At 36.9% G+C, this 14,700-nt stretch overlaps 1 protein-coding gene across 4 annotated transcripts in view; it reads right to left on the bottom strand.

Moving 5' to 3' along the window:
- Nucleotides 1-202: 202 nt before the first annotated feature.
- Nucleotides 203-14,700, bottom strand: part of GYPA (glycophorin A (MNS blood group)) — a 30,267-nt gene continuing 15,769 nt past the window's right edge. Inside the window, exons 2-7 of one of the 4 annotated variants that reach the window (XM_032246486.1) lie at nt 10,187-10,231; nt 8,783-8,878; nt 7,876-7,914; nt 5,617-5,702; nt 3,408-3,486; nt 203-973 (exon numbers count right to left, since the gene is read on the bottom strand). In XM_032246486.1, the coding sequence (XP_032102377.1) occupies nt 960-973; nt 3,408-3,486; nt 5,617-5,702; nt 7,876-7,914; nt 8,783-8,878; nt 10,187-10,231 (359 nt within the window). In that variant the 3' untranslated portion in view covers nt 203-959. Of the gene's footprint in view, nt 974-3,407; nt 3,487-5,616; nt 5,703-7,875; nt 7,915-8,782; nt 8,879-9,561; nt 9,655-10,186; nt 10,232-14,700 lie in introns of all 4 variants that reach the window. The other 3 variants (XM_032246487.1, XM_032246489.1, XM_032246490.1) reach the window with 3 other exon arrangements.

The following is a 14,700-nucleotide window of genomic DNA, read 5'->3' as shown; positions in this document are numbered from 1 at the left end:
CATTAATTGGATTAAATTAACCTAATAATCCTCTTAAAATTACTTTTAAAAAACACGTATGAAGAATTGTTCCCTTCTTAGTCTCATTTTTTATTTTACGTAGTCATTTATTACAAACACACTCTCTGAAGAAGCAAATAGGTTAAAATTTGATTTTTTTAATTTATTAAAAAATAAATTTCAGTTGCCAGGCCTGAAAATATACAAAAAAATTTACTTTATTATCACACAACAATGAAAAGTCATATAGATTTTTATTAGGTTAGAAATAAAGTATCACAGGAAGGTTTTTTTTTTTAAGTTTCACTATAAATGAGTGACAGCTGTGTAGTCACAGAACTTAGTCCCTATATCTAGAAATTTCTTTTAAATTTTATCAAGCTTTATTAGTGTGAACAAAATATCATCATCATTCATGTAATAGTATATCATCATCATCATTCATGTAATATTATATCTTGCCTGTTCAGCAATGAAGGAAATAAATGATAGGACTTTAGTGTCCCCTTAATTTATTTAAAACAATGAAACCAGACTCAAAAGTTTACAATAGGAAGAAAACCTAAACTTCATCTAGGTATTTCAAGCCTTTCATTTGACAGCACCATTATTACAACACAATAGAATAGATTAAGTTAGTATTAAACAAATATAAATGAATTCAACTAAAGTTTTGGATCAGAATTCTCAATCAATTCTAAAAATTATGCTAACATACAAAAACAAAGATGCAAGGAAACATTTGTTCTTTATCTCGAAATATTAATGAGTAGAGTATTTTTTTTTCCATCATTGAGTCACTGGAACTCATTATAATGAAAATTGCATTCTGAAATTGTACAATTTAGGTATATAATTTATTGGAGTGTCCAATTCACATGTTGTTAATTTTTCACTTGACTGAAGTCTTATGTCTTCTTTGTGTTCTTTCCACATTTGGTTTGGTGAACAGATTCTCATTAATCAACTTTCTCTAGAAGGATTATAGTACAAAAACAACAAGACCAAAATATGAGACACAGTTTTGTTAAACACAACAGGAAATTAATGCATAGCATAAATTTTAGAATTCTACATTCTTACAGAGTTGTCCTTGAACATAATTAGTAGGAAACAAAAGGAATCTCCTTACTGATTAGCTCTATTGAAGTTTTGTGTTAAAAAAATACAGAATTTCTTAGCCTATCTATTATATCTATTCTAAAAGCCTTAGGTAAAGAATAAATATAGTTGCTCTGTTCCTAGTTTCTACAGAGATAAGAAACTAACAGCCAAGCTTGTATAGAGGCAAAATATAATGTGAAGCTAGTAAATGATAAGTTGAATTGACATACGCATGTTAACATTTAAGGCATGTTTCTGAGTCTGTCATGTGTTTTTTAAGAATGACTTCTTTCCCGCCCCCACAAAGAAGTCTGCACAAAGCTTATGGCCAAGTTCCTCTCTGATTCTGCGGTGTGAAAGAAGGGTACTTTCACAACCGCATTTTAAGACTAATCTCAGGTGATTTCGTCTCCAGAAGCCTTTGATACCTGTCCCGGTTTCTGGGACAAGTGGAGCTATTGCTGCCACTACTGTAGAATGTGTTCACTGGAATGACATTCTGTTTTTTTCTGTTAGGCTCTCAGCTTCTCAAGGATGAAGATTCATATTGGTATATCTAATGCGAGTGTGGTGCCTACCCCACTGTATGCATTTAGCAAATGTTTGTTGCACTTAACTGAATTAAACTACAAGGACATCTTAATGCACTGTCGTGTATTAAATTGGCCCAAAGATTTGAGATGCCCAAGATTGTATGAAAAAAAAAATGGCAGGGGAAACACTAAACACTAAATTTGTTACCAGAATAAATAAGTGGCTAAAAGTGTATAGAAATTTAAGTTTAAAAAATAGACTTTCGGTTGTAATTGTTCTATTAAAAAAGTGCATCAAGACTTTTTTTTTTTTGGAACAAGGCAGAATGCAAATAAAATGAATGTTTTGCAGATACTTGTTCCAGCTGCCAGTCCAATAACAAGATAACCTTAGTAAATGAAGTGAATCTGGTAAGTGACTCAAAACTTTTGTTGTTTCAAGTATCTGCGGATTGGATTTTATTAATCCTTTTAGCTGCGAATCGTGTCTATGCCATTCATTTTCGCACAGCAGGAACTTCTTAGGATTAAAATCTTGTGTAACAGTCATTGTCAAGCTTTAAGAATTCACATGATAGTGTGATGTGGCGAATCCTGCATATAACCTGTGTAGCTGTGATGGATCTTTAAAACTCTCTCTGTTCTATGACTCCAAAGTCTAGAAAACCTAGACTGGCCCAGGGTTAAAATTAAAATCCAGAAATGTACCTGACCTCTGATCTATCAGAAAATTATGGGAGAAAAATCAATTGATTTTGTAGAAGGCAGAATAAAATATTCCTTTACTTAAGGAATAAAGCTCATTCCGGAGACTTGTTCTTGGTGGCTATCTCCCAAAATATATGTCCTTTGGGTTTATGCTTTAGACAAAGTTCAATAGGAACGATATACTTTCTTAGTTCATACCAGGGGCCATAGTGAATAAAACAAATGTAATTGGTTATTTAGACCAACAGTAGAGGCAGCAGCCACTACTCAGCTCTTAGGAATTGGTCTCATGCTGATATGAAGGCTCTCAGCATTTTGGGAGTTTATGTTTTTTCCCCAAAGGAATACTAATATCTGATTTTTTTTTTAATGTAAAAACTTCCCACTTTTAAAGGTTGACAATAAATGTTCTTTTCAAAAAGCACTATGCGGTAATACTGTTCTGGATAAACACAATGTATCCACAGCCTTTCACATGTTTTGTACCTACTTAGCACCTGGGAGTGGAGATGAGAAAGCATGTGCTAGATGGCTTGCTATATTGATAACAGCTAACAGGTGTGAGGACTTAGGATGACCAAGAACTGTTTTAAATGCTTTACCAGTTGTAGCTCATTTAATTCTCATTAAAATTAAACTCTGTGAGGTTGACACTATCACTGTCTCTATATTAAGTGAGGTTGGTAGATTGCTGAAGGTTACACAGTTAATCAAATCCAAATCTGATTTTAGATCTGAGGCTATTACACATACTGACTGTAGAGTCTCCTATACATGTAACTGCAGTTTTGGACATAAGAAGTACACTTGGTTTTCTCTTTCACTTATACTATTTCATTTGGTTTTTTTTTTTTAAACAAAACAAAACGCTTTGTGTCTAAAGGAGAATCTCACTATGCTGCAGACAAACGCTTACATTTCTAAAACATCAAAGAGGTGGAATTAATGAAATAGAATAGAAATGAATCATAGCTGGTTTCCCCCTCCCTCAAATCAGAAAGAAGTAACTCTCTAGTTAGTTTTCTTTCCTAAAAGGCAAAAGCTGCAAACATTAAAACCAACCTGGATTTTCTATTTCAACAGAGCTTAAAGGCACATCTGTGTCAGGTGAGGAGTGAGGTTGTACATCAAATGAGCTTTTCTATGAAGAAATATCAGAAAAATATTAATGTCACAATTTTCTAACCTTAAGGCAGTAAAAAGTAAAATGCCTCAGCTTAAAAATATTTTTTTCTAATTTTTTCTTTTGATTGAAATGCCCTTTGCAGAGATTTTGTGGTTGTTGTTACTAGTTGCTATTTGATGGATATTTATAAGCATTGATTTAAACTTGTATTTGTGTTCCTCTACGGTATTTGGTATTTCAGTAGGGAAAACATTACCCCAAACCCTGGCACTTACCTATTTGCCTGCTGTAATAAACAGTGAAAGTGAAAATAAAAATAAACTGTGTGATCTCTGAATCTTGTTGACCAGAACCAAAGTCATCCGTAAACATTTAGAAAATTATCCGAACTTTGCCAACTAAATATTTCCTTGACTTTTTCGGGTTTTAAAACATTGACCAAGAGAGAAAACAACCCACTTTGCCATAGAGGCCCATGTAAGAAGACGATTTTTCTCTTTTATACTCCAGGCGAGAGAAGTTATCTTATACTAAAGTCCTTATCAAATCTCTCATACAAGAGTAGTCATTCTCAGATACTTTCCTTTGATTAACAAAAAGTATTATTTAAGGAAGATATATTTACATGGAATAATGAAAATCAATCATAGGATTGGATGGTTGTAGAAGTTAACTGTTAGAAGCAGTTAAAAAAGAAAAGAGGCAAAGGAACTTTATATAGATTTACTATCATTCTCCTTCTGATGGTCTCACAATTGCAGTGTTATTACCCCTCTCAGTTATCCTTTTTAAAAGAATTATATAGTGGTTATGGTCCCAAAAATCACAGAGAGATTAATCATAGAGGATGAATAAAAACATAACTGTATCAATCTCCTGTGACTCAGTACTTCTGATCTAGGATTACAGAGGCAGCGACAGCATCATAAACACACACACACACACACACACACACACACACACACACACACACATTGTGTCTTAAATGTCATGAATAGAAAGGGATAGCAAAAGTTATACACTTCAATAAGCTGTGTTGTATGGATTTAAAAGTAGCATTAGTGGGCTGGGCATGGTGGCTCGTGCCTGTAATCCCAGTACTTTGGAGGCCATGGCAGGTGGATCACCTGAGGCCAGGAGTTCGAGATCAGCCTGATCAACACAGTGAAACCCCATCTCTGCTATTAAAAAAATACAAAAATTAGCCAGACATTGTGGCCCACACCTGTAGTCTCAGCTACTATGGAGGCTGAAGCATGAGAATAATTTAAACCTGGGAGGTGGAGGCTGTAGTGAGAAGAGATTGCACCATTCCACTTGAGCCTGGGTGACAGAGGAAAATTCTGTCTCAAAAAAAAAAAAAATATATATATATATATATACACACACACATATATTTTAAAAGCACTAGTGATTCAAAAAAATCACTGGTGTTAAGAATTCATGGGTGGAAATTTGAAAAATTTGTTTCAGAATATGTGAGAATAAAAAAAAGCAAAAGTTTTATTTTGTTTATTTTTGTATTTATTGAGACAGGGTCTCATTCTGTTGCCCAGGCTGGAGTGCAGTGGCATGATCACAGCTCACTGCAGCCTTGATTTCCCGGGCTCAAGTGATCCTCCCATTTCAGCCTCCTGAGTAGCTGATACCACAGATGTGCACCATCACACCCTTCTAATTTTTGTTTTTTTGGTATAGACTAGGTTTCACCTTGTTTCCCAGGCTGGTCTCAAACTCCTGGGTTCAAGAAATCCTCTTACCTTGGCCTCCCCCAAAGTTTTAAACATATGTAAATATATTCTTTTAAATAATTAATACACAAATAGAGTAAATACTATAAGTAGAATCTTAGTATTTCCTCAATATCCATAAAAATATATAATAGCAAGTTAGACAAAAAACTAGGGAGCAATCTTTCATTCGGAAAATGGGGGATAGAGCTATATTTAGAGGTTCCTTTTAATTGGGCAAATGCAAAAGACAAAATTCTGCTAGAGTAACACAGTGACTTCTGTGTCCAGTTGAAAAAGATGGAGCTTAATGCAGTTCTGTTTCTCTTTTTAGTTTAATTGAACTCAGAGGAATAAACTCTCCTAGAGCTAGTCACACTGGTACTTAGAGCAAAATTAAAAACTGAATTCTCACCTTTCTCAGCCGGCGAATACAGTAAGAAATAAAGAGGATCTTTCCAATGACAGCAGCCATCACCCCAAAAATAATGAGTGTTATCACTACAGGAGATAAAGAGAGTAGCAAAATTATGAGAGTCTGAAATAAATGACCACATAGCAATCAAAAAAAATAAGACAGATAAAATCAGGGTAACATCACTTTGTCTTTTAATTGAGAGTACATTCATATACTATTATGTATACTTTATCTTTTTAAAAATTGTGTGCTTTACAGTAACCTGGGAAACTGGGACTGTGAGTGATAAATCTTTTGTCCCAGGTTGCACAACTAGCTGATGACAGAACTAAGACCTAAGGGTTCTGATTCCAGACCCAGTGTTCTTCACTGGTGTAATCGTAGATTAGAACTCAGTGGACATTTTACTCAGGTACGAGGGGAAAAAAACCCAGAAATTCTTTTTTTCTTTTCTTTTTTTTTTGAGATGGAGTTTTGCTCTTGTTGCCCAGGCTGGAGTGCAGTGGACAAGAGTGATGAGCAATTTCGGCTCACTGCAACCTCTGCCTCCTGTCTCCTGCCTCAGCCTCCCTAGTAGCTGGGATTACAGGTACCTGCTACCATGCCCAGCTAATTTTTTGTGTTTTTAGTGGAGATGAGATTTCACTATGCTGGCCAAGCTGGACTCGAACTCCTGACCTCAGGTGATCCACCCTCCTTAGCCTCCCAAAGTGCTGGGATTACAGGTGTGAGCCACTGTGCCCGGCTCACAAATTCTTTCATAGTTTGGACGTTATGAAGAAAATATGTCTTAACATACAAAAGAGCATTGAACAAATCATAGAATCCTAATTTTGGAAACAAATTGGTATGAACAGTTTACAAATAAAGAAAAGAAGCCTAATAAGGTTAACTTAGCTTTGGTCAGACAACTAGTTAAAAGTAGAATTATAACTATAATGCAGGTCATCTATATTCTAAGCTTGCATTACTTCCACAGTATCCTTATGCATAGTCTCTGATATAGTCACTAAAAATATTTATACCATATTTGTATTGCTTCCAGATGAAGTAAACAGAATGGAAGCTTAGACATAAAGGTAAAATGGCTCATTTATTTGGCTAATTCATATTGAAAAGCCCCATTATTGATAAAAAGTAGAAGTAGCATTTCCTCTTGCTGGTGTTTCCCAGCCTTCTTGATCACTTAGCTTAAATGCATGCGATAGTGATGAATTTCTATGATGTGCTTTTTACCCTGTAAGCTATGGACACAGCTGAGTGTGACGGGAGGGTTAGAATGCTGAATAGCAAATGAGCACACACAGTGATACCAAGTGAGGGGGAGGAAATGTCCCTTCAACAGAGGTGGTCAAGATGGCCCCTAAGTGGTCGCATTGACCAAAAATGAATCAAGGCTGAGATTTACCCTTTAAATACAGTGCCAGTTAATTAGATGATTTTAAATGCCTTACTCTTTACAGGAGGGAAGAGGGAAATTCATTTGTTTTATAAGCTCTTATGAGGCCTTTCTCAAATACTCAGGGTTGGTTAGAAAGGCAAAACATCTAACTTACAAGGAAAACTACTATCAGATTATGTATTGCTATTTCCAAAATGTTTTTATTTATTTTTATTTACTTATTTATTTGCTTTTGAGACAAGGTCTTACTCGGTCACGAAGGCTAGAGTACGGTGGCACAATCATAGCTCACTGCAGCCTCAAACTCCCAGGCTCAGGCAATTGACCTCTGCACCTCAGCCAGCCTCCCACGTAGCTGGGACTACAGGCGCATGCCTCATCCCAGCTAATTTTTGTATTTTTGGTAGATGGATTTTGCCACATTGCCCAGGCTGTTCTCAAACTCCTGGGTTCAAGCAATTAACCAGGCTCGCCTCCTAAAGTTCTGCGACAATAGCCGCTGCCCCTGGCCCCTATAATGTTTTTAAAAATAAAAAATGCCTATTTTAATTTTAAAAAGAGAATATTTTCTTTGCCTTTATAATTCTGTGTGAATAAAGTTAACAACATATGCTCTTTTTTTGTTTTGTTTTTGTTTTTGTTTTGAGATGGAGTCTCGCTCTGTCAGCAGGCTGGAGTGCAGTGGCGCGATCTCGGCTCACTGCAACCTCCCACCTCGGCCCCCCAAAGTACTGAGATTACAGGCGTGCACCAGCTCTTCTATTTAACCTTGACATATTTTCTTAGGTATTTGAAACAAGCAATACATAGTTTTAAACGGAATGACTGTTATTCTTTGCCAAATATTAACATACCTGGTTCAGAGAAATCATGCATAAGTTGCTGCCTTTCTCCTATAAAGCAAAATTTCAAATAAATAAGTCATGTGCAAAAAAAATCATTTTGGAATTAAACTGTTTTGTGGGTTTCCTTTTCTTAATCAGATTTTGAGAGTTATTGGTCAACTTTCAACATCTAGCTGGTAAAATTTATCTACTTTTAACTACCCAGCAAATATTCATGGATGAGAAATTAGCAAATTTTCTCATATCTGAGGGGAAAGGGATGAGAAAGTATTGGAAGAATCACTTCTTGACTTCCACAAGAAGCAATGCATTTTTAAAAATGTAAAAATGATGAGTTGAAAGGAGGCATAGGGAGCCATCACTCCACATAGATGCCAGTTTAATGCAAAGAGGGCTCATGTGACTAATTTTCCAAATTTATACCATAGCCACTGTCTGAATCTAAACTCTTATTGTGTCTCATTTGAGCTTTTGCCAGTAGTCTCTGGATTCTATGTCAGTAGCAATTTATAGTATGGTTACCTTACTGCTCCACCTGTGCTAACCTTCCCTGTCAATCCACATCTTCCTTTTTTCTCTGTCTCCACTTGACATTTTATGTCATGAAGCCCTCTTACTACCAAGACCACACAATTTTCTGGAATTTAATTATTACAGATTACATAGTATACCACGTTGTATCACATAACCAAGGACTAAAGTATAGTTATTCATTCTTTAGGCTTTATGTATAAAGGTTAATTGGGGCTTGCCTTCTCTTTCTTTGTCAAGGTGATAGTTATGGTTGGTAGATGGGCTTTGAAGTAAAACACATGGGTTTTCAGTCATGAAAGTTTGAGAACTTTCATGAGTTACAGCTCACGTAGAGTTCAACCACAAGTGACTCCAGAGTAACTATTTAAAGCTAAGAACATACCGTTTTTCTGGTCTGGACGTAAATGGTTTCTACCAGAAGATTCTGAAACTCCGTCAGCACCAGGAATGGCTGGGGTCATGCTCAGTATCTGCTCATCTGCATAAAAGAGAAGTCAAGAAAAGGACCAAGAATGAGGTGACTGAGTGAACATAAAACATATCATGAAACACAAATTCCCCCACATCCCTCCCTGCAGCAGCTCCAGAATTTCTTCTTCTCCCCTGAAAAATAACAAGAGAGACCGCCACCTGGCTACTCTTATCTCTGCACCCAGCTTTGCTTTTCATTTATCAGTCACCAAGAATGTGTGAGGCTCTGAGCTAAGCGCTTTTAAATACATCTTGTTTAGCCTTTAGAGAAACGCTGTTAGATAAGCACTGCGTTATTGTTCCCATTTTAAAATTAAGGGAATAGAAATCTTGCAGCGGAAATCACCCTGAGTCAGCAGCTGGGATGGAGCTGAGCCCAGGTCTGAGCTGAACTTGGCTTGCCTCCGTGCCACTGCACTATTAGATCCCCTTTATCTGGCCCACTATTTCATGGTCACATACATCATTTCTGTGCTTTGCTACATTGTTTTAATTTCTTTAACTCATAGTATTATTTCTGTGAGATATTCCAGAGGCAAGGATTCCTGCATAGCAGAGGCTGTGTCTACTTAGCTCCCCTTTTTTAATGTTTCTCAGTGTTTGTCAGTTTCCCTGCCGTGACAGGTCCCTTAAAATAGGGTTGCATCACAACAATGATTTCAGAGCCATCATTTAAAAATAAAAACAAACTGATTATCACTGATGGGAGGTAATTCTCTGTGGGCAATCCTGGAATTTTCTTTTCCATATGAGGGGTAATTGATGTTGCTATGCTCACAAATTCTGTATAAAATAGAAGTTGAGAAAGTGATTAAGAATGAGGTGGCTGAGTGGACCATCTCAAAAGACAACTTTCATCACATCCCTCCAGGCCCTGAGCTAAGTGCTTTATATATATCTTATTTAATCTTTAGAGAATTGCTATGTGGTAAGTATTGTATTTTCGGCCTTATTTTAAAATTAAGGGGCCAGAAGCCCCTCCAGAATTTCTGCATAGCAGAGGTTTACAGATAGAGAAAGTGTACCTTTGTTTTCTCATCTGTACAATAATAAAACCAGCCTCAAAATGTCATTGTGAGAACTAAATTAGTTTAAATATGTGTGTGCCTGTGGTATGTGTGTGCATGTGATGTGCATGTGTATGTGTGTGTTAGTAGTACTTGGCACAGATAGGGCATTACATATACATTGGCTATTATTGTTATCATGCTTCTAAAGGGAAAGGGGTGACTTGAAGCTGCATTTGGGAAACTGTCTATGCTAAGAAAGGTGGAAGCTTATAATAATTATATGGAACAAATGTTATTTCCCATACCTGTGACTGCATCTGCTAGTGACAATCTTACTTCTTCAATAAAAACTGAAACAAAAACAAAACACTATTAAATTTAATGTTCTTATAGTTCAATAGAGGTTGAGTCAATTCTAAGTTTCCCCTCCCATGCTTTTTTTCTTCTTTCAAAAATAGATGCTCAGAGTTGTGATGGAATTATAGGCAACGCTGGCTCCAACCTAAGATACTGACTGAAGAGCCAGATAACCAGGCAATGGAATGAATTCTAGGTCACCGTTGCTCTCTAGTATAAACACATGCATGCAAACATGAGACATAAGAACACCTCCCTACACTCTCTCTTGCTCCAACCATGTAAGACATACTCACTTTCCCTTTGTCTTTGCCATGATTGTTTCCTGAGGCCTCCCCAGAAGCAGAAGTGCTATGCTTCTTGTATAGCCTGCAGAACCATGAGCCAATTAAACTTCTTTTCTTTACAAATTACCCAGTCTCACTTCTTTCTTCTTTTTCTTTATACTTTAAGTTCTGGGGTATATGTGCAGATCATGCAGGATTGTTACATAGGTATACACATGCTATGGTGGTTTGCTGCTTCCATCCACCCATCATCTACATTAGGTATTTCTCCTAATGTTATCCCTCCCCAAATACCCCACTCCCTGCTATTCCTCCCCTAGCTCTCCTTTGCCCCAACAGGCCCTGGTGTGTGATGTTCCCCTCTGTGTGTCTACGTGTTCTCATTGCTCAATACCCACTTATGAGTGAGAACATGCAGTGTTTGGTTTTCTATTCTTGTGTCAATTTGTTGAGATTGATGATTTCCAGCTTTATTCATGTCCCTGCAAAGGATATGAACTCATCCTTTTTCATGCCTGCATAGTATTCCGTGGCGTATATGTGCCACATCTTCCCTGTCCAGCCTATCATCGATGGGCATTTGGGATGGTTCCAAGCCTTTGCTATTGTAAACAGTGCTGCAATGAACATATGTGTGCATGTGTCTTTATAACAGAACAATTTATAATCCTTTGGGTATTTACTCAGTGATGAGATTGCTGGGTCAAATGGAATTTCTATTTCTAGATCCTTGAGGAATTACCACACTGTCTTCCACAATGGTTGAACTAATGTACACTCCCACCAACAGTGTAAAAGTGTTCCTATTTCTCCACATTCTCTCCAGCATCTGTTGTCTCCAGATTTTTTAATGATCGTCATTCTACCTGGGATGAGATGGTATCTCAATGTGGTTTCAATTTGCATTTCTCTAATGACCAGTGATGATGAGCATTTTTTCATATGTTTGTTGGCTGCACAAATATCTTCTTTTGAAAAGTATCTGCTTTGCCCACTTTTTGATGGGTTGTTTGTTTCTTTCTTGTAAATTTGTTTTAGTTCTCTGTAGATTCTGGATACTAGCCCTTTGTCAGATGGGTAGATTGCAAAAATTTTTTCCCATTTTGTTGGTTGCCAGTTCACTCTAATGATAGTTTCTTTTGCTGTGCAGAAGTTCTTAAGTTTAATTAGATCCCATCAGTTATTTCTTCATAGCAATGTGAGAACAAACTAACACAATGGGTTTTCACATTGCATCTGAATGTGAACATGATAAATTAAGCAAGCCAAATGACAAAATAGCACATGCAGAATGAATGCAAGCATCTGGAAAAATGAGCATTCTTGGAAGAGCAACAGTATGTTTTCAACATTCTAATAGCAAGCATACTTTTACTAACAGAGGAAAAAAGCCAAAAAAAAAAAAATTACACTAAACTTAGTCTGTAAATATTTATCAATTTAAAGGCAAAGCATATAATTGAGGCCTTCCAGTAGTTTTGACTACAAATACTCATATTCCTTCAAGTTTCCTAACTGTTCAGAAGGACGTTAGGGACTGCTGGAGTCAGAATTCCAAGGGTTCGGGTGGGGAGGTGTGTTCAGACTACGGGAGGGCGCTGCACTTTTCTTTGTGAACATCTGCAAGACTCTGCATAGTCCAGTCCTGTTTGCCTCCCAGCTTTATTGCGTCACTCTGCCCTTCCCTGTTGGGGCTCCAGCCATTCTGCACATCTCTTCACTCTGTGAATGCACCATTCCATTTTCCATGTCCTAAACTTTGTGCCAGCTCCTCCCTTCATCTGAAATATTTGCTTCCCTGTCTTTGCTTAACTACTGGCTTTTCAAGTCTCAGTTCAATGCCACTTCCTTTAGGAGGTCTTTGCTGGCCTCTCTAACAAGATTTAGACTAAAAGCTCTCTGATGTCCCTGGTGTTTAACATGGTGTTGTAAAATCTTATGATTGTTTAGAAATCCAGATATGCATTCCTTAGGCCTTGATGCTTACTGGGGGCCTTGGGTGTTTATTAATTTGTTCAATCATTTACAAAAGTTTTTTTTTTTTTTTTTTTTTTTTTTTTTTTTTGATGTGTGCTGTGGGCTGTGTACTAGGAATACAATGATAAATAATTCATAATAATTCGTGGTCTTTCCCTTCAGAGAAATTTCAGTTCAGTAAGAAGGACAATTATTTAACCTAAGTATAATAAGTATTTCAGGATGGTGTTGAAAGTGAGGGCACAAAGGAGACAGCGGTCAATTCTACTTGCAGGAGGTAGAAAGAACTCATCGAGGTGTTTTTTCAATTTATCTTGAAAGAAGTCTAGGATTTTACCAGGCAGGCTGTGTGGTACCAGACATGCCTTGGAATTTGAGACATCATTGCAAGTTAGAAAAACTGCACGTTATCTATGTGGCCGCTGCACAAGGTGTGAGAAGGAGAGGAACAGAGAACTGGGTGAACAGCAAATGAGAGGCTGAAGAGGTGGCGAAGCACCAAATGTTGTGGGCCATGTTCTAGAATTTGGACTTCATCTTTAAGGCAGTGGAAAGACAATGAGGGGTTTGAAGCAGTTTTTTATTTAGGGAAAATCACTGTCAGTAGCATGGAGGATAGCTTGGGGGAAAAAAACATGCCAGAGCTTTGCAGTAGAGGGCCCCAGCTTGTGTTCAAGAGCGGCCAAGATAAGCAATTCCTTTGCAAACTGGCCCCTCCTGCTCACAGAGTGTCCTTATCACTTCTTAACATTCCTTTGGTGGAGAAGGCCTATAGCCCGAGGCTTTAAAGGGGGCAGAAAATTGTAGCAGGTTTTAAAAAAAATATGGCAAAGAACCAAGCATGGGAGCTAACATCTTTTAAAATTGGCACTTTAGTTCTTTTCATTTTAAATGAAGTCAGAGAAAGTGAAAAGTATTTTAAATTTATAGGCAAAGTATAGGTAACTTTTTTATAAAAATGAAAACGTGCTTAGGGAGAGAGAGCTCATTTAGGTAACTTTTGAGCTTTATCAAAACAGTTTGAACGCTCTAGCAAATAGGTAGGCTTCTTTCTTCTTTAATAGCTATGCCTCACAGTGAAAGAGCACTTGGTGGAAATTTTGTTTTGAAGTCAAGGCTGAAACCCCAGAGATCAAAAATCGTACTCAAGTTTACAAAGCTGGACTCAGAACTTAACGCTGGCTTTAAAATTTGTCCTACGTTAGACCATAATGCCTCTCTTTCCAGCTGGAGCTGCAAGCCTCCACTCTGGCTTTTAACAAGGCTCTGAACTATTGTCACAACTTGGGAATTTCTAGCATTGAGGGTAACACATTGACACAATTTCTTCAATGTAAAATTGTATATTCTTTATCCAAGTCCCATCTGAGCCTGTTACGTCCTATTTGTACCCTTAAAAATTGATTGGTGGCCAAATTGATTTCAGACTGAAATTTGCCAGTTATGTTCTTAGAAATATTTGCTTTAATTCTCCAGAATCAGTTGCTTTGATACAACTTCTTATAGTCACCTAAGTCAACATAGTAAGAAAATAAACATATAAAAGCCCTAAAGACAATTTGATAAAAAAATGTGTTTAACATCATTTCCTCAACAATCTAACAATGGTAGCTGACCAATAATGACCTTCTTCATAGTTTGTTTCTCTTCCATTTTTGGAAGAAATGGAACAAAAAGAGCAAAACAAAATCGTCCCCTCAAAATATTGCTTCATGGGAATATTTTCCATTTCTGGAAAAAAAGATGACCTTATACGCCTTTCAATAGGAATCAATATCCATGCTTGCTTAGTGGTAAGAGTAAGGCACAAAGACTTTATTGGAAGTCTATAATTTACAAAACAGTGTCATCTTGAAAAAACGATAGTTCCCATAAAAAGTGAGCTTTTCTATTTTCTAGTATTAATGACATTTTAAATAATTTTTTTAGTTATTCCAGGGTAGAATCACATGGGGGCAATTGAAATAATTTTATCAATAGCTTCAAATTAAATAAACCAGCACCCGGTTGAAAAAAAAAAAAATCACCTACCTAGAAGGAGAAACAAAAGAAACATCCTCAAATGCTAAATTTTCTTTCAAATTCAAGGAAAGGAAACCAAATTTTCACAATACGATCCGATCCCTTAAAATCACCAAGAATGGGCCGGGCGCGGTGGCTCAAGCCTGTAATCCCAGCACTTTGGGAGGCCGAGGCGG

The sequence above is a fragment of the Sapajus apella genome, unplaced genomic scaffold (genome assembly GCF_009761245.1).
Source record: "Sapajus apella isolate SASKATOON/1434 unplaced genomic scaffold, GSC_monkey_1.0 scaffold61, whole genome shotgun sequence".
In the NCBI taxonomy this organism is placed as follows: Eukaryota; Metazoa; Chordata; class Mammalia; order Primates; family Cebidae; genus Sapajus; species Sapajus apella.
The sequence above is the reverse complement of the archived record's forward strand: the minus strand, read 5'-3'. Positions and strand labels throughout refer to the sequence as shown.